Source organism: Phodopus roborovskii, unplaced genomic scaffold, assembly GCF_943737965.1.
Source record: "Phodopus roborovskii unplaced genomic scaffold, PHOROB, whole genome shotgun sequence".
NCBI lineage: Eukaryota > Metazoa > Chordata > Mammalia > Rodentia > Cricetidae > Phodopus > Phodopus roborovskii.
Genome location: NW_026126410.1, coordinates 7,477,577 through 7,504,993, shown reverse-complemented (window position 1 = coordinate 7,504,993; position 27,417 = coordinate 7,477,577). Strand labels below are relative to the sequence as shown.

General features: G+C 35.7%; 1 protein-coding gene across 1 annotated transcript in view; it reads right to left on the bottom strand.

The window, feature by feature from the left end:
* Positions 1–1,223: 1,223 nt before the first annotated feature.
* Vegfc (vascular endothelial growth factor C) overlaps positions 1,224–27,417 on the bottom strand; it is a 99,058-nt gene continuing 72,864 nt past the window's right edge. The window contains exons 4-7 of the mRNA XM_051182426.1: positions 19,506–19,657; positions 7,218–7,324; positions 6,600–6,933; positions 1,224–1,739 (exon numbers count right to left, since the gene is read on the bottom strand). Coding sequence (XP_051038383.1) covers positions 1,625–1,739; positions 6,600–6,933; positions 7,218–7,324; positions 19,506–19,657 — 708 coding nt within the window. The 3' untranslated portion in view covers positions 1,224–1,624. The remainder of the gene's footprint in view (positions 1,740–6,599; positions 6,934–7,217; positions 7,325–19,505; positions 19,658–27,417) is intronic.

Genomic DNA, 27,417 nt, shown 5'->3' with positions numbered 1-27,417 from the left:
TCAGTTTCACTGAAATGGTTTGTAAATATTAAAACCTCCTTCAAAAGCAATCTGGAAGCTAAATCTTACACAACTGCTTAACAAAACATTTTTGCCTTCAGCCTTTTCGACTGAGTATACAGTATTAGATTTCTGGACATGAAATGTTGTTTATAAACTTTCCAAGTTGTGGATATATTAGCTGTTGCTATGAGCTTCTATTGTTTTCTCAACTTTATCTTTTGGATCAACCCGGGTATCTTGGGATTCTTTGCAGAGTTTAAGAACATCCTCACTCTAATTTTTAGCTTTTTGTTAAATCACATGTGAGGATAATATAAGCAACTGTTCAGTTTTATCCCTAGTCCATTTATACTGATGGCACATACACACACTCAAAAGAAAACATTTATTAAAATGTGTTGAAGTGGGATTTTTATAGTGCACATAAAATTGTTTGCAAGCTTCCATGGCAATGTATTATCTTTGTCTGTGCTGCTCTTGCGTTTCAATCAAAATTATTACTTCTCAAGGGACAAATAAATTTTTTGTCTCTGAGATACTTCTGGCTTTAATTTTTAGTTTAGTGATTTTTTTTGCTTTGTTTTGCCAATGTATTTTAAGAAACACAATATTTTGATTGATATTCAAGCTAACACATAACAGTCCTTGTATTGGGTTCAAACCTTCCTTACAAAACATCCAGAGCCTTAACACATAAAGCAAAGATATTTTCTAAAATACCTAAAATAATTCATACATTCCAAATGTGTGAAATCTAACAACAATTTACCAAATGGATAGTAACTGATACATGACCCATTTTGTTTCATTTTAGAACACGTGAGTTGAAAAATGATTTGGATTTTGCTGAGTTTCAAAGATGGAGAACATGTGATAAACATGGATCATGCTATTCTGTGTGATTTTCATGATTTCCCTCTTTAAAGAACATTGGACTTGCTGTAAAAAATAATAAACATTCTGATGCTGTCGAGCTGATTTTTTTCTCTCCCTCTCTTCTGTTTTTCATCGAAGTTAGAAATGTTAACTGTATCAAGTGTATCCAGAATGCAAAATGAATGGACAAGTGCACATGATATCTGCTTTGAAGCTTCAGGGGACATTTCACTTAAAAGTGAAAGACAACTCATAAACCTCTGATGAGAGAAGTTTGGAAGACGACATTTCATTTTCTAAAACTAGACTATAATGTAAGATGGCAATGGACTGAACTTCAAAGCTTATAATACAATTTTCACTTTATTTTAAACATAGTTTGCATGTTATAAAAATACTGATCACAGTGAGCTTTACCAATTGTTATTGCTATAAAAATGAATGCAGGAACAATATTTTTAGTGGAAATAAATTATATAGTCATTCTTTTTTTTCTTTTTCTTCTTTTCTTTTTCAAATCACAAGAAGAAAACCTTGGCTGTCTGGCCACTGGTAGAAAAGCAGTCTTTGAAGAGCCCTTTTCACATGGGTGCCAGTCCATTCCTGCAGCTATCCGCACGGTTCAGGAAACACAGTCTTGGGTCTCTGTTACCATGGTCCCACAGAGTCCTTCTGTGCACAAACAGTTCTAATGTGGCAAAGTTTTTCAAGACAGTAAAATGATGAACTGAAAATTGGTATGATCTTAGTTCATATGTGGTCTTTTCCAATATGATGGGACACAGCGACACACTTCTTCACTAAATGACAGTCCCGGTTCACAATGCTTCATTCGATTTGTACATGGTCGTCTGTAACAACTAGAAAAACAGAAAAAAAAAAAAAAAAAAAAAACCAAATATGATGAAGACCAAGGTAGCAAGTCGCGATGCTTAAAATCAGCTTTTATGTTTTCTCAAGTTTAAACCAGGAAAAATTACTATAGGTCTTATAAATGTGTTTATAGGTTTAAAACTGTGTTCTTAGGTTTACAGAACTGTAGAGGGATGGAAAGGCCATTAAAAACATGTCTCATTTGCTGGCATAGTCATGGAAAGATAGGCGATTGTGTTGTGAGCATCAGTTCTTTTGAAGTGCCTTCTCTTTGTGGATGAAAGTAACATAAAACAGGAATTTTGAAAGTGAAAATTTAAGGTGTGCTGATTTCCTGTGATCACATAAGCATGACAACATTCACAAAAGTCTGGGATGTGCATGAGACCCAGACATTCAGGCAATTAATTCCAGCCATCCTTGCAGGACCAGTGTCTTTGGCAAACAGCCCTATCCACACTCTTGTGTTTTTTACTCTACAGGTGGCTGGGTGATGGTGGGCAACTCTCTCTTTTCTACCTGTACTCCGGATGTCAAGGGAAAACATGAACATGCAGGGGACCGTCTACATCCACACAAGACTTCCACTTTCTGGGAGTGGTGAAAAGACTAGTTACCCATCATTTAATTTTTGGATGTTATGCTCCTATAGTGAATTGACTCTAGCTTTGAAGAGTGTCACAGGAGGTGAGTATGCCTCCTTGTGTAATGGGCTGGAAAGGAAAAGTGAAAGTGGACTAAAGAGACCCTAAAACATTTCAAATTTCATCTCACTTAATGCAGAAAGGAAAGCATGGGCAATGACTTTTTTGAAAAGTATTTAAAATTTTAATTTTATTCATTTTAATGTTTGACAACTTCATGTTTATATGTAATGTTTCTGAATTACTTTCTCATCTTTTATTCTCTCTTATCTCTCTGCCACCCTTAACAACTACTGCTCCTCCCTACCAGTGCTTTTCCCACATTCATGACTTTATTTTGGTTTATGAACCATTCAGTTTAATTATGGACAGCTGACTGATCACTGGACTGGAACTACCCACTAGAGCCTGGGGAGGGTGAGTCATGACTGGGTATACAACTGATGGCAATAAGTCTCCTCTCTTTGAGTGATCAGGAACAAATAATTCTTGCACTGAGGGGCTGTGTCCCCTTAGCCTTTCTCCCATCCTTGCCCCACTGGCCTGTTCTCATATACAGGCAGTATAAGCATCTGTAACTACAAGGACCTCATGATGGTTATGACTGTGTTTTTCCCAGAAGTCTGAAGCTCTTTGCTCTTTCTTCCTTAAAGTTCTTTCAGTACTCATAATCTGGAATGTCCTCTCAGCCTTAGAGGATAATGGTATAAATGTATAAACTTTTAAAATATTCCTAACTGCATAATGAATACATTTCTTTACTAGAAAAGTAAATGATTATTAAAGTACAAACAAGAAAACACACACACACACACACACACACACACACACACACACACACACATATATATATATATATATATATATATTTCTCTTTTCACCATAACCTCTTAGGAAAATGGGCACACTTTGAATTGGCTTTTTGAAGCCCATTCCACACAAATGGTGGGATGCCTTGCTCAGCCTTGATGCTGGGGAGATGGGGCGTGGTACTGCCTCAATTGAATGTGCCAGGCTTTGTTGACTCCCATGGAAGGCCTTTCTGAGGAATAGATGGGGGTTAGTTAGAGAGAGGTGATGAGGAGGAGGGGGATGAGAGGAGGAAGGAGGAACTGTGGTTGGTATGTAAAATGAATAAAGAGAGTAAAAGAAAGAAAAAGAAAAACAAAAGAAAAATGGGCATATAAAGAGTTGCAATAAGTATGAAGACTTAGCTTAGGGATATAGTTCAGGGCTGGGAGTACTGCTCCATTCCAAGGCCACTTGCCCAGGATACCAGTTTCAATACCAGAATAGCAGGAAAGGATTTTATGAAAAACTGTATCTTTTTAGAGCAAAGGTATAGAGTAGATATAATCTACTCAGCTAAACATAATTCTCTGTAGAATATTATGATGTCTTCATAGTATATTTGCAGTCACAAAAAATTCAAATTTGGCAATACGTACTAGACTCACTGAAAAAAGTTTCAATATAGAATGCTGCTTAATCAGATTTTCGGAAACATAGTATCTGTATTCTTTTGGATATAATATTTTATGTCATATTTTGGAAATATCCTTTGGTAAATAGAATATGAATACACAAGTAAAATTGAAAAAAAATGTGTATTATTTGAAATGTTTTTTTTTTTTAAATAAGTATTACAATTCCTGGAAGGAACTCTACAACAATGCAGAGGAAAAAGTAGTCAATGAAATACCTGGTTTTAGTGGTGCCCTATTTTGCGGTAACTACAAATGAGAGATCTTCAGAATATTAAGTTAAAATGAGTACACAAACTCCCGAGACTCAAAAGATAGGCTCTACTTACTGAGGTACAAGATAAATGATAAACAGTCATGAGGATACAACACTAAAAATAAGAAGATAATGGCTTTTATTTCACATGTTTAAAGGGTATAGTCTGCAGATATTTAAATGGTTGATGGAAGAAGATATTCAGTAAATCAGGGCACTAAAATCTTATGTGATATGATAAGAGAATAGGACCAGAAAAAATGGTAACATTAAATACACAACAGTTCTCAACCTATGGATTGTGACCCCTACAGGGGGGTCAAATAACCCTTTCACAGGGTCACACATCAGATATCCTGTACATCAGATATTTACATTATGATCCATAACAGTAGCAAAATTAGTGATAAAATAGCAACAAAAAATAATGTTATGGTTGAAGTTAGTACAACATGAGGAACTGTATTAATGGGTGGCAGCATCAGGAAGGTCGAGAACCATTGCTTAGATAAATATAACAATCTTTACTGGACCTAGCAATTCAGAAACTAAAACTCAGTTCAACACAGAGACCTCTGCCAGGCTATACTTTCTGCTCAGATTGGAGATGGAAGAGTAGAGAAAGCCAACAACATAGGAAGTGGAGCAACTCTGAAACACATCATGAAATGTTCTCAACATCAAAGTAAGAGGATAATAAAGCAGAAGAAATCTGTAATCTTCATAAACTGAGGGAGAAAGACAACAGAGCTGAAGATACGGAAGTAAATTAAGCAGAGGTACGGCTTCTGGATAGGCATTGAAGCAATACAACAAATACATTGAAAACAGAGATCCAGATTAAACAGTAGTCATCTTATTTTCTGAGATGAAAGAGATATAAATTCAGACATAAATACTGAATGTCTTTGAGCCTAAGAACCTTGTTTATCTTGATGAAAAAGAGAAGAAACCCATGCTGTAATAAAAGAAAAAAAGAAAACAAAAGATTTACAGCTCAGGAGCGATTGTCTCAGTGGTTAAGTGCTTCCTGCTCCTTCCGAGGCCCCAGGATCAGCACCCAGGACCCATATAATGACTTTCAACTGTCTAACTCCAGTTCCAGGTATCCAGTGTCCTCTGTCTTCTGTGGGCACCAGGCACACATGGTGTACATACATACATACATACAGGCAAAACATCCATACAGGTAAAATAAAACATTTCAAAAACAAATCTTGGGTAACTTTCAGTGATTTTTGTTTTTAATTTTTAATTATGTGTTATGTCTGTGTTTGTCTCTGAGTAGGTGAATGTGGCCTCAGGTGATTGTAGATGCTAGAAGAAGGTGTTGGATCCCCTAGAGTGGAGTTAAAGGCAGTTGTCAACAGACTGAAACAGATGCTGGAAACGAAACTGAGATTCCCTGAAGGACTATTATGTGTTTTCAAACACTGAGTCAGCTCTCCAGTTGTTTGAGTAACATTTAAAAGAACTTTAATTTATTGTGGTGGTTAGCTTTTGACCTGACATGAATCTAGATGCACCTGAGGGGAGTGAACCTCAGCTAAGGAACTAAGTAGGTCAGACTGGCCTATTCCCACATCTGTGAGACATTACTTAATTGCTAATTGATATAGGAACAGCCCATTGTGGATGCTACCATCCCTAGATAGGTAGGCTTTGAGCCTACAGTCACATCTGGGATCAGGCCACAGGAAAGTGTTCTTTCAGGTTTGCTTGAGTTCCTGCCTCCAGTTACTGCCTTAGCTTCCCTTGCTGGTAGACTGTAACCTGGAAATCAAATAAACACTTTCTTCTCCAAGTTTCTTTTGGGTATGGTTTTTATCAGAGCAACAGAAAGCAAGCTAGAACATATATCTATTTTCTCATTAAGCATTGAGTACAAATATTTCATTTTCAGACAAAATTCTGCAGTAATTGTACTGTGTTTTATTTTTAAACTTTAAAATGATGCACGGGAAGCATTTGGTCATGAATTAAATCTGGAAGCATAATCTTTGGAGGCATCAGACATAGACTGCTGAATGCATTCCTAAAATAATACAGGACTCTGATACATTAGTCTCTAGGGCAAAGAATTGGTTTGGAGTATATTCTAGGCGAGTTTTTGTGCCTGGATGTGCCTGTGTTGCTTTTGGGGGTAATTAAGTCTAAAAGACCAAATGTGCTGATGTAATCATGAAATTCCTCTGTTCAGTAAACTGAGGCAGGAGGATGTTAAGTTCTAAGTCAGCCTGGCTATGTAATATAGCAAGTCAGCATTACAGAAACTAAGTCTTACAAAACTCTATTGTCAAGAAAGAATAGCATTGATTTAAATATCTGTATTTTATTTTCCTCAAAGAATTTACTGCCTTCATTCTAATAGGCAGCTGCTAGTTTGTGTTGAGAAAACGGCTCCTGGTTGAAAATTCTATGTTTTCTGGAAGTGAATTAGCACTGTTTATGGAAACTCCTTACCTGCATGTTTGATGGTGGAATTTCTTCCCTTTTAGGAAGCACTTCTCTGTGTTTTCTGTACATTCACAGGTACATTTCCCAGGATTCAAGGGTCGGTTTCTAGGACAGGTTCTTTTACATAAACATTGGCAAGTGTTTTCATCAAATTCTCTGTTGGCTCCACATGAGCTGGGGAAAACTTTGTTTTTACAGACACACTGACATGAGTTTCTGTCTAGTTCTTTGTGGGGTCCACAGCTGGATGGCTGAAGCCCCCCTTTGCAGACACACTGACAGGTGTCTTCATTCAGCTCCTTGTTGGGTCCACAGACATCATGGAATCCATTGGTTGAGTCTAGAAAAACATAGGACATGTTTACTGGACCTTACTTGACTCAGGATGTAGTATAACATATGCATTCAAAACATTCCCTCCTTTAACTTCCCACTAAAGGAGTGTAAACATGCCTTTATATAGAAGTTAAAAGTAAAAGGAAAGGAAGTAGCTAATATCCTACTTTGTACTCATTTCAGTGAGTGATGAGCAGACTATTGTGAAAATTTAATGTGAAAATAGGTTAACAAACTATAGTAATATTAATCTATATAGACCAGATGTAGGCTGTTGTTTTCACTCACCATCCTCAGTATTTGAATAAAAGATAAAATCCTGTTGAGCCAGACATCGACACATGTAGTTATTCCACACATAGTTTGCTGGACAAGTTTTGTTGGCTGCTTGGCACCTTTGGAGGAGACAAATTAAATAGGACCTAAATAGCATTGTAATTGGCATATAGAAGGATTGTTTCTTTTCATGTGCATGTCACAAATCAAAGTATGTTTATAGGAAAGCTTGTAAGTATATAAGATGAACCAACAGGGTCCCCACTAGGTTTTAAACTCAGGTTGACATTATAAGTTGTAAGGTATAAGAGGACTCCTGACTGAACCATTTAAAAGCCCAGTAGGCTTTTCTGTAAAATCACATACTGTTTTGATGTGATGATGCCTTCTATATTAATTTGTAATTTCCTTTACCAAATAAAACATATATTTCAGGCTACTCTAGAGGTCATTGATAATTTTTCTCTGCATGACTTTTAGTGGCTGTACAAAATTTTATGAAAAGATGTAATATGGTTTATTTCTTTTTATATGATAATATTTTTATTTAAACTTGAAACAAGCTTGTTTTACATGTCAATTCCAGTTCCATTACCCTCCCCTCCTCCCCTGTCCCTTTCCCAAACCCCCTCCCATCCCCTTTCTGCTCCCCAGGGAGGGTGAGGCCTCCCATGGGGGATCTTCAAAATCTGTCATATCATTTGGAGCAGGGCCTAGGCCATCCCCACCATGTGTCTAGGCTGAGAAAGTGTTCTTCTATGTGGGATGGGCTCCCAAAGTCCATTTGTATACTAGGGAAAATACTGATCAACTACCAGAGGCCTCATAAACTGCCCAGTCCTCCTAACTAACATCCACATTTAGGGGGACTGTGTTAGTCCTATGCTGGTTTCCCAGCTATCAAACTGGGGTTCCATGAGGTCCCCTTTTTCAGGAATAACTATTTAGGTGGCTCTTAGCTTTTGCCTCACAAATACTATTGCATCTATGTTGACATTCACATACAATCACTATCTTATTTCTAAAGTTTAGATCACATAGCTCTAATATCTCTTGACCAATGCATAATTTCCTCTTTCCATTCCACTATCCATGATTTCATTGTATTTTTGCTTTCATGGCAATTTCCTTCCTTCTTTCTTCTCACCTGCTTTTCCTTCACTTCTCCCTACCTCCTTTCAATGTTCATGATTTGTTTTAGAAATAAATATGAACAAATGGTCTTCATTCAAGGACTTAAATTACTCCTTGGATGTCTTTGGTCTTGGCTAACAGAAACCAACTCATATTAATGAGTACAATACTGGACATTTCACTGTGATCGACTCAAGTTACTTATTGCCTCCACTTAGAGTCAACCACTCTTCACAGGGCCATATTATTATTTACTACTACTACTACTACTACTTTGGAAAATGACATTTAGAAGCTACCATTTGAGACTGTTTTCTGTGCTATTAGATTGAATTTCTTCTAGATTTTCTGAGTTCCACTTAGATATATTCTGCAGACTGTTCTCCTGACTAATGACCATCCAGGAGGCTTCCTGGCTTTGAATATTCTAACTTAGAGACCATACATTAACCTTTACTACTTGACTTGTCAACAGACATATTGATGTGGACATCAAAAGGAAATATTCATTAGATATCACATCATTCATTTTAAAGCGATATTATAAACAATAGTATGTGGTGGAAGAATGCTGAGTGAATTCCAAAAATGTTACAACACAGAAATAGTCTGTAAACATCTTTAAAAGTTCACTGAATGTGAACAAATAGGCCAAGTGCTTTGGATGCTGCTAAGCAAAGTTGCATAGATTACTCAATGTGATGAAATACTCTCAAAAACAGCCTAAGAACTACTATAAAACTATACAAAGATCTTGTTTTGGGAGGTTTCTTTTACAGAAAAAGCAATCTGAATTGTGTTTGGAAGCAGGCCCTCATGATGTAGTGCAAGCTGGCTTTGGACTTGTGATCTTGGCCTCCCTGATACTGGGATCACAGACACACATCTCTATGCCTAGCTTCTAAATCTGTATCTTATAACAATGTCTACCATCATTTGAGCATCACCTCTGATGATTTATCAGTTTTTTTCCTTTCGAGCTGTCTATACCAACTCTAAGAAAGGGTATATTCATCCTGTTCAATATGGCAGCTTGTCTAAAACATATGTTTCAGCCAAACCATCACCTTTGGCAATTGTCACTGGAGATTTTAACTTTGTTAGTTCTTCCCGTCTTTACTTCTCCCAACGGTCATGCATGGCTCCTTTAGGTTGCTGAGAGGGTCTATTATAAGGTGTTTCTTGATTTAGTTTGAAAACTTTCTCACCATTTTATTTGCTAAGTCCTGCCTCTCGTGGAGCACGCAAGAGTCTAGGTGATAACCTAAAAGTGAGTATGTGTTAATGGCAGTGATAATTGTTGGATGATCATAAAACTGTTTAAGCATCCTAGACACTATCAAAATATTTTACTTCTTTTGGTATAGACACTATAATTTATGGTAATTCCTGAGAAATAAGCTACGCTTGTGGGCTAAACATAATTCACTGATTTTTTTTTCATTTAAAACTATATTAAAAATGCTTGTCATATATATTTTTGGAATAAATGAGTGATCTTAACCAAGATAATCATGCATGTATTTTTAAGCAAAAAGAAGAGCAGTTATTTCCAAAAACAACATAGGATAGCTAGGACTTTCATGACTTCATTCTAACAAATTCCAGTAAAATATTTGGCCTCCAACAATTTTTACACAAATAGCTTCTTGCTTTATCAAATGAACACTACATGGTTTTGTTTTTAATCTTAAAGGTGTAACATATTGACTTACATGATAATGAATTAAGACTATGAGAACTGTGTGTTCATCATGCTCCATATCTCCAGTGTGCAATTATTTTTCTTAGCATTTTTGTTTATACATTTTGGTATTTCTTCTTGGAAAAGAACCAAAAGGAAAAATCAACAAGGCAACATGCTTAAACCTTGTTTGTTCACTTAGTATTTCCTGGAACATGCCAAAATATCCTAGGGGAGTTAGTCCTAAGGGGAAACGTCAACCCACTGCATTTATCTGCAATTGTGGTGGTTTGTGGGAGGGGTTCCCATAACTTACAAATAATTAGATATTTGATCTCCATTTGGTAGATTTTGGGAAAGATATCTGTGGCTTGCTAGAGGAAGTGTCACTTCAGGCAGAAGATTGATGCCATTTTGTGTTACCTTCCTGACTTTTGCAGGTTGACCAAGCTTGCAGTTACTGCTCTAGGACCATGCTTCAATGACTCCAGCCATGATAGTAATGGACTATTATCCCTTTGGCATCAAAACCCTCAAATCAATGCCTTTTTAAAAATTGTTGTCTTGGTTATAGTATTTTGTTATAGCTACAGAAAAGTAACTAATATGGTCATTTTATGTTATAGTTTAATCATGAATATGCATTGTGCATGACAAGCTTAAATAGTACTTGTCAATTTTCTAAACACACACCAATAATGTTTTATGTATATTCTATCCAAACTTGAGTATCCTACCATAAAATAATCTTTATTATCCTTCTGCATGTGGAGACAGCATGCATTGGTTACAGGTGAACACATATTGCTATGATGACAGTAGAAAGCATTTCGTTCTCATTTTGGCAATATGTAATTTATCCTACATTTATTTGAGGTAGTGTTTTTCTAGATGTTGGGTACAGCTAATATGTGAAGCATGAAATCAATTAAAGAATCAAAGCATGCATTTTAAGCCCAGAATGATCATATATGATGTTAATTCCAGCATCCAAGGCTCTAGGGGAGTTGTATCAGGAGTTCAAGTTCATCAACCTGGGCTATATAATAAGTTTGAGGCTAGCCAGTACTACATGAGAAAACTTCCCTCCAAGAAAACAAAACAAACAAACAAACAAAGAGCAAAAGCCATATATTCCATAATATGATGTAATGGCATTCAGTAACACAGCTTACTAGAGTGAGGATAGTAAAGATGATTTCTACAACTGTCTTTCAGTTATACATAGACACCAACATGCACTAACATGCCCTTACAAAGTGTCAGACACATGTCTTCTCACCTACCTGTGGTATGTGTATATTTGGTTGCAATTATCTTTATTTATTTGTTTATTTTTTTACAGTCTGAATTTTTGACCAAACAAAGATCTAAGCCATACAGTTGGTAGGGTTACACGTGTCCTCTCAGCTTCTAGCCCTCCAGGTACTGGAGAATGAAGGATCTTTCCTTACAGGTAAGGTGTATGCCGTGTATATATATGTCTACCCAGGCAGATCTCTACCCTTAGCAAGCAAGAAAAAAACTTTTTCTTTTTTTAATATCGTTTTCTTTTTATGCAATAGAATTTTTAAAAATATACATTTAAATATATGAGCTTTATGTGTAGACACAATCGCAGGAATTTACTTTGGGACTGTTATACAAATGTATACACACAAACACACACACACACACACACACACACACACACACACACACACATATATATATATATATATTCATATTCATATGTAGTAAATACAGAGATCACATTATCTGGTTGTGTAACCTTTTTTACTTTTTCGTGTAAGTTTTGAACAAAGCAGAGGTTTTGGCAAATACTTTCAATTTTATAATACCTGCAATATTCTTGACAATATGAACATCGAGTACTTAGTAACAGTTTGCTTAAAGGGAAGAAAATATTTTGAATTCTAATAGTCTTAAAACACAATTTAAATTTCTAAAATACATAAGAAGTTTCACACAAATAAGAAAATATTACTCATAATAAGCATATTTTAAGCTGAAATCTGCAATTATACGACATATTATTGAATTAAGGAAAGCAGTATTTGGATAAATATATTTTTATAATTCCTAAGGACATTGCTTCCTTCAGATGTAAGAAGAAATAATTGTAGGATTTCTGACACATGATTCTAAAAGATGAGGTGGAAACAAAATCTTTAAATGTTATTATATTATAAGAATGGAAGTATTAAAATAGATAGAAGGAGTAGCACATTGTGCTTATTGCCTTTATGTTTCAACCTTCAAGGCACTTTCATGCTGTGATATTCAAAATAAATTAATGATTAATGTGCATATATATATATTTATATATATATATTTATTTATAAATGACATTTCATTGGCTATATTTACAAAGCATAATACTTGAAGCATATGCTTTCTGAAGGTATAGAGTAATTTTTTCACTTAGATCTCTGTTGATAAAAATATAAGCAAATAAATTCTTACCTTCCCCTTTAAGAGGTACTTGTAATATTTATGAATGATAACTAATTTTATGAGATTTATTTGAATTATTTAAAAACATGACAGCTTTGCTAGCCACTGATTTTTCTGTTCGAAACAAGTGGTCATGAATTCAATTGTCTATGCACTTCTCAGTGGGACAAATGATGCATTCAATGATAAAGTCAATTTTATTAGTTCATTTACATCTCTGAAAATTTAGAAAGAAGCATACATCTTGGGAAGAGTAAATTTCAAATGTTAGGTAATAATACTAGATCTTACACTTTGAATATTATGATATGCTGCCTCATACATGCTATATTTGTGGCTCATTTTTTTCTACATTATGGCACTGTGGTTCTGATATACTTAGAGATTCCTTGACTCACAAAATCTACATTTACTAGACTAAAACACACTACCTTTTTTTTATTTGGCATTTGGTAGAAGTGAACTGAGATGGTATGATTCTTTCAAAGAACTATAATCTTAATATATTTACTTTATAAATTAAGCACCTTAATTTATTTGGAGTTTTGTTGTTGTTGTTCGTTTGTTTTTTTCTTCTTCTTTTTTTTTTTTTTTTTTTTTTTTTTTTTTTTGAGACAAGGTTTTCCTCTATTAGTTTGGAGCCTTTTCTGGAACTAGCTCTGTAGACCAGGCTGGCCTCGAATTCACAGAGTTCAACCTGCTTCTGTTTCCTGAGTGCTGGAACTAAAGGTGTGCACTACCAACACCAGGCTTATTTGGAATTTTTTAAATATAATTGAAAAAAATTATATTCTTAAATACAAAATGATGTCTTGATATGAGCATAATCCTAACCCTGCATATGCCAAGAAAGTAAAGGGAATCCCAGCTATATTAACATTTTTGGTAAATTTCAAAATAGACATTTGATTGCTTAGAGGTCAACTGTTGATGTTATTTCAATTTTATCAATGCAGGAACTTTTTTAAAGATTGTTGTATGAGTAGCAGCTGGAAGGACAGCTGAATTCCGGTGATATAAAGGCTACAGGGTCCTGTATAAAATTCTGCATTATTTTGTTTCAGATTTTGTTTGTTTTGTTTGTTTGTTTGTTTTGCTTAACTGGATTTCACATCTCAAGAATACACTTATGTTTTTATAGATACATCTTCCATTATAACTCTTCTATAGTGCTTAGCAGTGAATAATAAGTAGCAAACCTTCTGTGGGTGCATAGCTGAGTGATAAAAATGTTTGTTACTATGTGTGAGTGTCTGTTACAATGGTCCAGTTTCTCTCTCTCTCTCTCTCTCTCTCTCTCTCTCTCTCTCTCTCTCTCTCTCTCTCTCTCTCTCTCTCTCTCACACACACACACACACACACACACACACACCACAGGAATACAAAGTTGATGTGGGATATTTGTAAATCACGTGAAGGCGTATTGCTGTGACTGGTGTAATTAAAAGCCAAAAGGCCAATAGCTAGGCAATAGGTATAGATGGGACTTCTGGGCACAGAGAGGGATTAGGAGAAGATAATTGAGGCATCAGAGGGATGAGAATAGGAAAGAAAAGTAAAAAGCCACAATGCAAAACACAGATTAATATAAATGGGTCAATTTAAGCTATAGGAACTGGTAAAGCCTAAGGCAAGGCTGAGCTTTCATAATTAATAATAAGTCTCTGTGTCATTATCTGGGAGCTGGCTGGTAGGACAGAGAAAGACTCATTACACAAAGTATATTCAATGTTATTATGTAACTTCTTTCATTTAGTATAGTAATAAATGCATCTTAAGATTCTGAGGTTTAAAATATAAAGGCTTACATTTTATAAACATACATCTAACAACAATGTGCATATGAATATTTGTTTTCAATAAACTTTACTTGGTTCACATGAGTTTATAGCTTTGCCTGTTTGTGATGTTTTTTGTCCGTGCTCTTCTAGACTAGAAGAAGAGAGGATAGAATCAGAGTTTGTCCAGTGGTCAATGAAAATGATGGTAGGTAAGTCTAATGGATGCATTTCATAAATTTGAAAAGAATAAGAAAGTATTTCATTTCACTAGTTTAAAAAATGAATTGATACTATAAAAGACTTTTTATGTAATTCTAAACAACTGCTCTGAAGCATTAATATGTACAAAAGGTTGCCCACCACTGGATATGAAGCAGCCATGTTGTACTGTCACTGAATGTTTAACTGAGCACAGAGTACTGGAGCTTTGAACTGTGTGGTTAGGAGAGCAGGGACCCAGGTGAATAAGGTGTGAAGAACAGGTATCAAGACCTCTGCTTTTTACATAGGTGTATAGATGTTTTAATAGGATGGAACTATAGAAATTATTACATCAGTTTGTCAGATTATTTTCAATATTGAATTCAAATTCTTTAAATTAAGACCAGAGAATGAATAAAGTTCAAAATTCAGTAAAAATATCCATCAATAAAGCCCCTTGTCTTATTACCTTGTTACAACCATACTTTACTAGTAAAAATTTAAAACCCAAACCAAGTATACCAACAACAAAACTCATTAAAGGGCAGTAGAAGGTTGATACAACCACAAATAACTCACTGATATCAGAAGTACTAGGGAAAGAGAAATGAATAGGTATAGCGTGAGATTCAAGAGCAGTGAAACTCTTCTGTATAATACTATCATGGTGAATATGTGATATTATACATTGGCCCAATTATAGAATGTACTACATGAAGACTTCTCATGTAGCCTATGGAATTTTAATTATAATACTAGCTCATTGATGAAAACAAATAGACTCCATCTTCTTTGTGTCTTTCCCTCCACATGGACTGACATAGAATATCAACCAGGTTGAAATAGTAATTGTATTCCATTTTATGGTCATTAAAACATATAAAATGTTTTGTTACTGAAATTTATCTCCCAATTTTTCTGTAGAAAAAAAAAACCTTTTTATTTCTATCTACCTCAATACATTTTATAAAAATCAAAACACCCTAGGCTGGTGTTCAATACTTTAAAAGCATAGCTTAGTCTTCTGAATTTATCACTGTGACAGACACAGTGTCAACAAAGAAGATGCACTGGGAGAATACATTAGGATATTTACAGTGTTGTTTCTTCTCCTAGTCAACTAGAAAGCCACAGAAATGCTATTGTCAAAGGCAATCATCAATAAACTAGATCACACAGCTACTATGTAACAACTTGTCAGAAAAAAATAATGCTTCAGATTTAAACAATATTTCTCTTGCCCGAGTTTCACTGGTAAATTCATTCATGCCAAAAACTTTAAATTGAGTATGTTAGAATATATGTACATATATTCTATATCTATATACATGTGTCTACTCATAAATACTCTCTATATACACATTTATATATAAACATATGCATATATTCTATATCTTTATATATAAACATATGTATATATAGTCTACATCTATATACAGAGAGAGTATTGTAGAAAATGATGAGCAGACATATATATTAAGATTTCAAAAAGTAATGGCATATGTGCATAGGGATTTTAAACTTGCAAAGAGGATTATTTCTAGAACATCCTAAAAGGCCTTCTTTTTGAATGATGAGGAAAAATTCTTTCTGATAAGATGGTTTAAGATTATGCCTCAATCTTAATTTAATGCTATCTCTGCTCTTTTATAAATGTTAGAAAGTTTTTTGTTGGCTTATTTGTTTATTTGTATTTAAGGAAAGGGACAATGTAAGACATTTGAGAATTTAAAGGGAAGAATTAGAGCTAGAAAAACAAATGTCTTGACTTTTGAGCTTTTAGGATATAGGAGTGAGGATCTGCTACAGATTAATGGACAAAAGACATTGAGTTCTCAAGTCTTAAGTAAAAAGTTGCCTGGGCTACACATCATCTGTCCTCGCAATAATGAAACTCTTTTCTTGGATCCCAATAAATGTAGCTTATTACTACCAAGCACATTTTATTTAGTCTTTTAGTGCCAAGATTGTATAACAATTCAGGAAACAAATAAGAGAAAAATTATAACCCGAGCTAGAATTTTCTATTTTAAAATCCCCCCTTTATCTTTCCTCTCAAGTTGGCACTACTTCAAAGACTGACATAATAATATATTTGGTTTAAATAACAATTTGCAGCCATTTTATGATGCATTATGTACAGTTCAAGATGCTTTGACTATGTTGAACATTTTCATGCCATTTATCTATCTACAAAACCTCCTATTTTTCCATATTTTCATAAAACAAACAAACAAACAAGAAACCATGAGAATTCCTAGGCAGATGTTCAGTATTTCAAAATCACAGCCTTAGTTTTTTCATTATTTAATACTGTATTAATTTCCAAGCTGTCTGGATGGGGTCCATGAGCTCCCCACTTTTCAGGTCAGCAGTTTCTATGGGTTTCTCCAGTCTATTATTGACCTCTTTACTCATTACTCCTCCCTCTCTGCAACTGGATTCCAGGAATTTAGCTCAGTGCTAGGCTGCGGGGTCTCTTTTTCTGTTTCCATCAACAACTGGATGAAGGTTCTATGGTGGCATATAAGGAAGCCATCAATCTTATTATAGGGAAAGGTCATATAAAATAGCCTCTGCCCTATTGTTTAGATTCTTAGTACTAGATTTCCCTAGTACCAGATTTCTCTTTAAATTTATAATGGCTCCCTCTATTAAGATATCTCTTTTCTTGCTCTCCTCTATTCTTCCCCCAACTCAAACTTCCTGGTCCCTCCCCCCTCCTCTTCTCCCCTTCTCTTTCTCCTAACTGACTCTCCCCTCCCCATGTGTTCCCACTTTGCTCAGAAGGTTTTGTCCCTTTCCCCTTCTCCTGGGGACAATGCATGTCTCTATTACGGTCTTCCTTGTTCATTGATTAATAACATCTTATTAAATCTAATCAAATTGAGATACCCATGTCTTTACATAATGTTCTTGTTCTCATTCTCTCTCTCTGATTGTGTGTGTGTGTGTGCGCGCGTGCGTGTGTGTTTTCCTCTACCCTTCCCTGATTGTAACCTTCTATTTCTTTGTAGTACATTGATTTGCCTGTAGTATATCCCATGGGAAATAATCAGTTATCATTTAATAGAGTACAATAGCTGTGAAATAAGCAAATAGATGCACATGTAATAACACATTTACATCTCTAAAGCCTATTGTCCAGAGAAAAAGGTAATGCTGTCATCTTGACACAGAAGCAGTGCAACAATATTTTGATAAGACAGATGCAAAAACCTTCATATGAGCTCTAATAAATTGATGTGGACTTAGAAAGGAAGAAAAGGAAGGGAATTTCCTTCAAGCTAACGTCTTAATAGAAACAAGATACAGAGCAGGAAATGACCTTGTGACCAGGGAATCATACTTTGTAAACCATTGACATGGGGAATAATGACAAGTAAGATGACAAGGAAAAAACATGGTGAGCAATTTGTGTTCAATCCTTTAAGCAATTGATAGGCACTTTTCTTGTTTGGATAAATCAAATTGTGTCTTTTGATGCTTACTTACAACAGTGTATGGGAATGAAAGTTACAACTAAAGGACTGGTTTGGCACTTGTGCTAAATCTGACATACACATGGAATAGCATGGGTGAATGGGAGAGATGAGAATTAAATGTTAAGTTGTAGGAGGTATTGCCATCTTCTCCCAAATAATGAGTCATACTTATGTGGGACAAAAGAAGAAATAATTAGTGATAATTGCAATTTCTAAGTCTCAAAAGAATATTGGGATGCTATAAAAAATAGAGAAATAGAAGGGATTGAACTAATCTAACTAATCTCTGGGTTTAACACACAGCTTATACAATTATATGGAAAGATAAGTACAGAAAGTTATTGGAAACTAAGAGTAAGACACATCTTCAAATAAAAATTTGGTAACACAAAGATGATACCAAAAGTTCTCAGAATGGATTCTTTGCTCAGGTAAATAGGGTCTAGAAATGAACTGCACTCTAAGGGCTTCATGAATGATGTGACAGATGAAATCTGTTGTTTAGTTATGATGGGCAGTATTCCTTCTTATATTACTCTGGGCTTCTTCAGAGATATCTGTGAGATCTTTTCTTCCTCAAGCCAAAGAGGAGAGATTTGTGCTGATATGCTATCACGAAGTTCCCCTAAAATTTCCCAAAGAGAGACATTTATCTGCCAAACGAATCTGAGCAGCATGATGATAACCCATGGGAATACTACTATTATTGCTATATATTTTATGTTGAGACCCCAAAGGTGAGAGTTTCTTAATATTCTATACTACCCATTGTCCATCTACTTATGCTGTTGTAATAAGTGCTGGAATTATGCATGATTCCTACTACATACACTAGAAATGGTAATGAACACTGAGATGTCAATCTGTCTTGAGATTCAAAGTTCCTAGGATCTAAATGATAATAAAAAAATATTCCAATGTAAGTTATTCAAAGTGTCCAAATTGATGCTCTGCCTTTCCCTTTAATCAAATGCTACTTTTTGCTATACAAAAAATAAATAAATAAATAAATAAATAAATATATAAGTAAAAGAAAAAGAAAGAAAGAAAAGACAACTTGCATGTTAAATAATAGTTTGAAAGTTATTTCAAGTAATATGAGGAGACAATTCAAATAGTTATGTAATATCTCAATAGAAATCTTTGTTGAAACAAAAAATAGGAAGCTATATTCAACTATATTTTAGTATATCACCATAAGATGTGTGGTTAACATTTGTTTTAAACTTAAGTCACCGAGGCATAAATTCTTAAGCTTTAGAATAATTTCTAATCAAATATTCAACTTCATAGATGTTAAAGCAACGTGGCTACTTCATTCATTTCATGAACAGTGATGAGATGTGCACCACTCCATAGAATGTCTTTTTATATTGTGAACTACCCTGCCTATACATTGATTGGTTCAGTATAATTCTATTTTTATTGTATAATATTTTATGACTTGTATTTGATGAGAAATTAAGTCTATATGAAATATCCTTTAACAAATTTGTGTTTATTTGAAGATAATTTTAAGGTAGGAGAAGATGTAGAAAAATACTTAATTCATACTCACTGTGATAATGTTGCTGGCAGAGAACGTCTAATAATTGAATGAACTTGTCTGTAAACGTCCAGTTTAGACATGCATCGGCAGGAAGTATGATTGGCAAAACTGATTGTGACTGGTTTGGGGCCTTGAGAGAGAGGCACTGTAATTTCAAACAACTACAAAGGGACAAAAAAAGAAAACAAAAGAAAAATATTATGTAGATGCTACAGAGGACTTCTATAGTAAATGTTGGAGTCCAAAAGAGTGAATGAGATTAGTTTGCTATGACTTGGTAGTGTGTAACATAGTCTGAGTGCTAATGATTTTCAAATGATAACAAAATAAAAAGTGGTTTGCTTCTAAATCTTCCATCAGAATAAAAAATATTTTGAATGCTTACATCAAATCATTAGCTATGGATCATATTAAAAGTATGATGACCAACTAATGTTATAGAACCGAGCAGTGATAGCCCAGTATAGTATGTTCAAGGAAAAAGAATTGTTTGAGTACCAGATTACTTGTAATCAAGGCCTTAAAAGCCTAAGGATTTAAAATGCAACATAGATTATTCGTAGTAAGTATCTTCCTGACTTAAGAGCAAAGCTACTGGCCATACAGCCTAGAAATGCTTGGTTAAGTACTATTTTGTATAAACCAAATACACAGACATAAATTACAGTTATAAAATTAATTTTAATTCCAAGTGAAATGTCTTCTTGAAAGTTTCACACATCTCAGATCTCAGAACTTGCGCCACTTAAAACAAAAACAAGCAACCCATTATTTTCACAAACAAAGCTATGTTATTTCAATCTTGATAGACCCTATAAAAAGGAGCTGATAATAAAGTCGGGCATTTTACATGCTGCTGGATTAGAGTCTGAAAATGAGGTGTAACTAAGGTGTTTTCTGCATTTCTAATTTACAGAGAACTACAAGTCTCAAAAAGGTGAGGATGGGGACACATATAGACTAAATGGATTTCAATTCCTAAGGATCATAAGCCAACACATTACTAGAAAGACTGGTAAAAGTATAACCTTGTCCATTGACTGCTTGTCATTGACTGCTTATAGTAAAACAATGACAGTTGAACACTGCATTGTTCTGTATTGCTGTAGCAACCTGAAAAGTGCTTCTCAGAGCTGTGGAACTGCTCTCTGATTCCTGATCGTAATTTCACACTATCACTTAACAATTTTTGACGATGGTGAAGGGTTAAAAAACATTTGACAGTTTTGGTCACACACTAGGAAGACCTTTTCACTGAAATGTAAAGAAATATTTTTGACATCATGGGGGTACCTGAATGAAGACCATGTAATGTGAAATAAGCCAGCCTCAGAAATGCTGGTAGTATGTGGTCTAACGTGTGTAGAAAATAAAGTAACTGATGCTACTGAAATATGAGTAGAAATGTAGTTTCCAGAAACTAGGGAGGAATGATAGGACATGCTGCAGTTGGGAAGGAGTAAGAAAATGGGGGTACCATTTCAGAGTAAAGGACCACTTACAGTGATTATGTATTGCATATTTCAAAACACCAGAAGTATTTTTAGTATTTTTGCAGAAATAGCTTATAAATATTTGAATTTATAGGCTTTTAACCTGATTACACAATCTATACATATTTAAACAACAGGTACTGCACCAACAATATGAAATTCCATGTTTCAATGTATTTATTAAAATAAACTGACACTGATGAAAAATTACCATCTAAATTATTTGACGCACAGTTCATTTATTTGAAGAGTACTTACATATACTTTCAAGAATTCACCTGCTTTCTAGCAAAACATAAGGTGTTCATGAAAGATGGATATAAGTTTATATCAAGGTAGGATATTTTTCTTAGCTTGCACATTTAAAAACAATATGGGTTTGGAAAAGTGGTTAAGCTTTTCAAAGATATATATTTTTCTTTAATAATCAGTTAACCAAACATAATGGCTGATGTGTTACTTCACGGGATTCTTATGAAAATTGTATCTAACACAGTGTACATGAATATGATTATGTATATAATGTGCTATAGAGATGCTATTATTGGCATAAATTTACAAGGCTATACATTTTCCAAAGTACTATATATTTTTCATAGAAGATATATAATCTCAACATTGCCAGAATTATGATTTTGAACAATTCTTCTCTGCGTATACATTTGTTTATGCTGCTGGCATGAAACGTTTTGTTGATAAAATGATGTAACAGCACTCATTTCTTACCTATAGACAGCTGTAATTTTGTAGGTCTACATAAGGTACAATTTTTCTGTTTTTTTTTTTTTTTGTTTTGTTTTGTTTTGTTTTTTTAGGTCTTGCAGTAAGCTTACAATAACAGCAAGTAGTATAGAAGATGCATAGGTTGTACATAAAAAGGAGAATTTTAATGTATTTATAAATTATTTCTTTAATTTTTGTGATACTGGGGACAGAACCTGGGCTCTTACAACTGATCTAAACTGAGCTGTGCTTCAGCTCTTAATATTTTTATAGTTAAATATTATTTTACCTACATATTTTAATATATCTTACATTCTAATATATCTTGTGATAGCAAGATATATAGGTCTTTAATAAAGGTGCAATAATGATCATATAACAAGCAGTTAAATATTTTTGTTTAGAGTTGTAGGAGAACTTTTAAGAATTGTCAGTAACAACCATCCAGGTACTAACTAGGCCTGACCCTGCTTAGTTTCCAAGATCAGACAAGATCAGGATGGCATAACCATAGGATGACCCCAACTAACTAAGTAATAGTGGAGAGGCTACCTTAAAGGTCTTCCTTGATAATGAGAATGATGACTAATTTATCTGCCATCATAGAACCCTCATCCAGTAGCTGATGGACGCAAAAGCAGACACCCACAGATAAACACTGAGCTGAACTCTTGGAATCCAGTCGCAGAGAGAAAAGTGATGAGCAAAGAGGTCAAGACCAGGCTAGAGAAACCCATAGCAACTGCTGCTGACCTGAACAAGGGGAGCTCATAGACTCCTGACTGATAGCTGGGAAACCAGCATAAGACTTACTCAGACACCCTGATTATGGGTCTCAGTTCAGGAAGTCTATGGTACCTCTGACAATGGGACCAGGATGTTTCCCTAGTGCAGGAATGGACTTTAGGAGCCCATTCCCCATGGAGGGATACTCTCTTAGCCTAGAGACAAAGGGGAGGGCCTAGGCCCTACCCCAAATAACTTGACAGGTTTTGATGATCTCTCATGGAAGGACTCACCCTCCTTGGGGAGTGGATGGGGGATGATATGGGGTATCTTGGGAAGCATGGTAGGATGGGAGGGAGAGGGAACTGGAATTGATATGTAAAATAAGAAAAAACATTTAATAAGAATAAGAATTGTCAGTATCAAAATTGTGAATAAAATCATAGACATTGCTGTGATATACAGTGAAGTAATTGAGAATGAAAAGAGAAGACATGTAACAATAGAAACCTTGGGACAGGAGCATTAATAGAGGAAGGCAGAGAAGCACAAATATGCAATGGAAGCTCAGCCAAAGCAAGCCCGAACTTGAAAAGGGTGAAGTATCTACTAACCAAGTGGTAGGGACTGGGTAGAGACCAGGAACACCACAAGTAGCTCTGCAGGCTGTGAGAGAAGAGCAGCAAAGGGGACTGGGGGGGACAAGAAGAGAAACCAGTATGACTGGAAATGGACTAAGGTGGCAGACCACTGGGGAATCTGTTGTTACAGGTTTCCACCTGCAAGTGTTGACATTGCCTTACATGATGAGGCAGCACAGACTCCAACAGTGATGGAGAACACATTTTTGGAGATAATAGCTATGCTGAAGGGTTGACCCCTGACCCCAAGGCTTGGCACCAGCATCTCCACCCACGAGGTTGCTGCCACTCCAAGTCCCATCCACTCTGTTATCAAGGTGGGGAAAGGAAACAGACGTCTATAATGGGCAGCCTCAGTGATCATGGAGTCATTCTTACAACCAGGTAGATAATATTCACTGTTAGGGTCTCTCACACATATGGTTTGTATTTAGCAGCAAGAGCTTTGAAGAATGTTCTGGTCAGATTAAGTTCAGTCAAACTGTGTATTAATTAGCATATTCTTATAAACCTCAAGATGGCTGTAATCTTCCAAAGGTAGGAAGAGTTGTGTGGGTGAATAAGTAAGTAAAGGATGATGTCACAGGTGACAATACTTAAAATCAGGACACTGTTCAGAGCTGCTTCAGCTGTAAGGTGAAGAGTGTTAATAAGCACTGCTCCTACAGTGGTGCTTCGAAGTTAACAAAACCAAGAAAAACAAAACCACAATTAATGTTGTCACATTTCACTGTGGCTAAGTAGGCAATGAGGAAGCTGAACTGATTTCATGTGATCTACAGGGACAAATAGCTGAAAGCCAAAAACTTTTCTTCCAAAACATTTGACAAGTTTTCCAGGGCATGTTCTTTATTCTATAGTTGGTTATGTCAGTGATAGGTTAGGGATCCAAAGAAATATTTGATTAATAAGAAAAGCAGAAAAATTCTTAATACTTCAATTTTATCCATTTAGTAACTTCAAAAACATGGCCAATTATGTGTGTGTACTAAGGCTAACTGTATCTATGCCAGTTTTTGCTGTATACTCAAAGGGCTTCTCTAGTTTCCAGTTTCCTTATGTATTGCCATGTATGTGTATGTCGATGGAAATATGTCCTACATTTTAAGTTATTGTAAATTTTCTTATTTGCACTTTAACTTGTTATTTTCCAATAACTCTGCTAAACTCACTATTACTTAGAATGAATACATAGGCCCCTTTCCCTAATCAGATGATACATGCTTACAAAATACAAACGTTAAAAACAAGTAGATAGTCAATATAAAAAAATGTGAATGCCCTTTCAAATTAAATATACATACTCTTCAAATAGTTCGTTGTTTTTTTTCCTTAGTTATTCCCTAGTATGAAACAATATTGAAGAGCTTGAGATCTTAAGGAATAACAGACACATGGTAGAGTCTTGGGAATGCCATGTATAGTTATAGTTTAGGAACAATTATCTTAACCCTAAGCCTCCATTCTGTTATCTGTGAAATAATGGTGATAATGGTGATGACAAGTGATGAGTTTGGATTCTTCCTTCTCCCCACTCCTTTTTCACAACAACAGCAACAGCCAAAGATTAACGTAAACATTTGTTAAATGGAGTCTGATGTTTATTTTTTTAATTTCTCTTTATAAACTCTTTTCCTTGTTCAGATCATCAGTAATTATTTATTGAGTATCTATAAACCACAATGATCCTTGTTGGATTCCTAAATGATAGTTGTGAATAATGATACCTGTCCTTATTGTCAGTAAGAGTGAAAAACAGCACACATACATGCATGTACTGATGCACACACACACACACACACACACACACATACACACACACAGGTGTACATGAGCTTGCACACACATGAACACACCACTGCAATATATACCCTGGGAGAATTTTTAAGGTACCACATAGTTTCTAATAAATGCCCTCCATAAACAAGAAACTGCATTATAACCTTCATGTGAAGTCTTCGCAGGCCATTATATGAAATCGGAACAATTAACTATAATCTTCTGTAAGTAGAGTCATGATCTATGTAAACATACTGATGTTTGAGACTGTATGTAAGTGGGTTCTATCCTCTTTAATAATAAAGTATGCTTCAATACTATTCCTACACTGTTGCTTGGAAAATTTGTATTTTAATCTGTACATAGTTGTATTTTTATTCACTTTAAATCCAAAGTATAAAATTCAGGCATGGAGCATTTTCTTAAGTGTCTTTCAGCCTTTTTGATTTCCTCTATTGAGAATTCTTTCTTCAGTTCTGTACCCCATTTTTTAATAGGGTTATTTGGTTTTTGTTGACTAGTTTCTTGAGTTCTTTGTGTATTTTGGAGATCAGCCCTTTGTCGGATATAGAATTGGTGAAATCTTTTCCCAGTCTGTGAGCTGCCATTTGGTCTTGTCCACTGTGTCCTTTGCCTTACAGAAGCTTCTAAGTTTGAAGAGGTACCATTTATTAATTGTTTCTTTCAGTGTCTGTGCCCCTGGAGTTATGTTCAAGAAGCGGTCTCCTATACCAATTTGTTCAAGGGTACCTCCTACTTTCTCTCCTAAGAGGTTCAATGTGGCTGGATTGATGTTGAGGTCTTTGATCCATTTGGAATTGAAAATGCTCCACATCCTTCGCTATCAGGGAAATGCAAATCAAAACAACTTTGAGATACCATCTTACCCCTGCCAGAATAGCTAAAATTAGAAACACCAGTGATGACTTATGTTGGAGAGGATGTGGAGAAAGTGGAACACTCCTCCACTGCTGGTAGGAGTAAAAACTCATACAGCCATTTGGGAGATCAGTATGGCGGTTCCTCAGGAAAATGGGAATTAGTTTACCACAGGACCCGGCAATCCCCCTCTTGGGCATATACTCAAAGGATTCACATCCATGCAACAAAGACATGTGTTCAACTATGTTCATACCAGCACTATTTGTAATAGCAAGAACCTGGAAGCAATCTAGATGCCCCTCAATTGAAGAATGGTTAATGAAGATGTGGCACATCTACACAATGGAATACTACTCTGCAGAAAAAAATAATGGTATCTTGAATTTCGCAGGCAAGTGGATGGCACTTGAAGAAACCATCCTGAATGAGGTAACCCAGTCACAAAAAGAGGAACACTCATATATGGAGTTTAGACCTAGAGCAAATGATCACCAGCCTATAATTCACATCACCAGAGGAACTAGGATACAAGGTGTATTCTAAGAGATTCATATAAAGTCCCTCACAGAACTGGGAAGGGACAAGTCCCCCAGAGATCAGGTGAAGTGTGGAGGGGCAGTGAATGGAGAGAGAAGTAGGAGAAAATGAGGGGAAGGAAAGGAAAACATGTGTGACCAGGAAGATTGAGCCTGGTTAGGAATAGAAGATAGGAAAGAGAGACAGACAGACAGAGACAGAGAGAGAGAACATAAATGAGGGAGCCAATATTGGTTTGAAGATAAAATTGAACACAAAGAAAGGTCTAGAGAACTACAAGACTGCTCCCAACTAACAATCTTAGCTTCCGTGGAAAGGCTATCATAAATGCCCTTCCCGGAGAGTGAGATCAACAACTAACTTCTCCATGGAGCCCTCAACTAATGCCTGTTGAAAACAGGATCAAACACCCATACATAAACACTGAGTCGAACTAGAACCCAGATGCAGATGGAGAGGACAAGACCATGTGGCAGAAACACATAGAGACAGCTTACCTGAATAAGGAGGAGCTAAGGGCCACTAGACTGATAGCTGGGACTGACTCAGGACCCCCTGAATATGGGTCTCAGCCAGAAGGACTGAGCAGTCTAAGAGACCTCAGACAGTGGAGCCAGGATGTATCCCTGGTACACAAAAGGACTTTGCCAACACATGCCCCATGGAGGGATAATTGCCTTAATCTAGAGACAGGAGAGAAGCCCTAGTCCCTACTTCACAGGACCTGTCAGATCTACATGACCCCAACTGGATGGCATTCCCCTACATATGGAATTGGGGTGGGGGGATGGGAGGGGAGGGTGTTTAGAGTGCATGTGAGAGGGCAGAGAGGGTAAAAGGGAGGGAAGGAGGGAGGGATGGGGGAGGGATGGAGGGAGAGAGGGAGAGGGAACTGGGATCGACATGTAAAATAATAAATTAAATTAAAAAAAAATGTTTTGACTCCAAAATTTAAGTTCAAGGACATGTTACTGGGGAAAAGGATTTCTATTTTTGTTTCCACAGAAAATGAAAAGATGTGGTGGATTCCTTCCAGACTAATGTGGTTCGATCACGCCAGACCGCCTGAAACAGAGTACAAGCTGATCCTACATTCAAAACAGCTGGACAAAACAGCCCTACAGACTACAGCCAGGATAT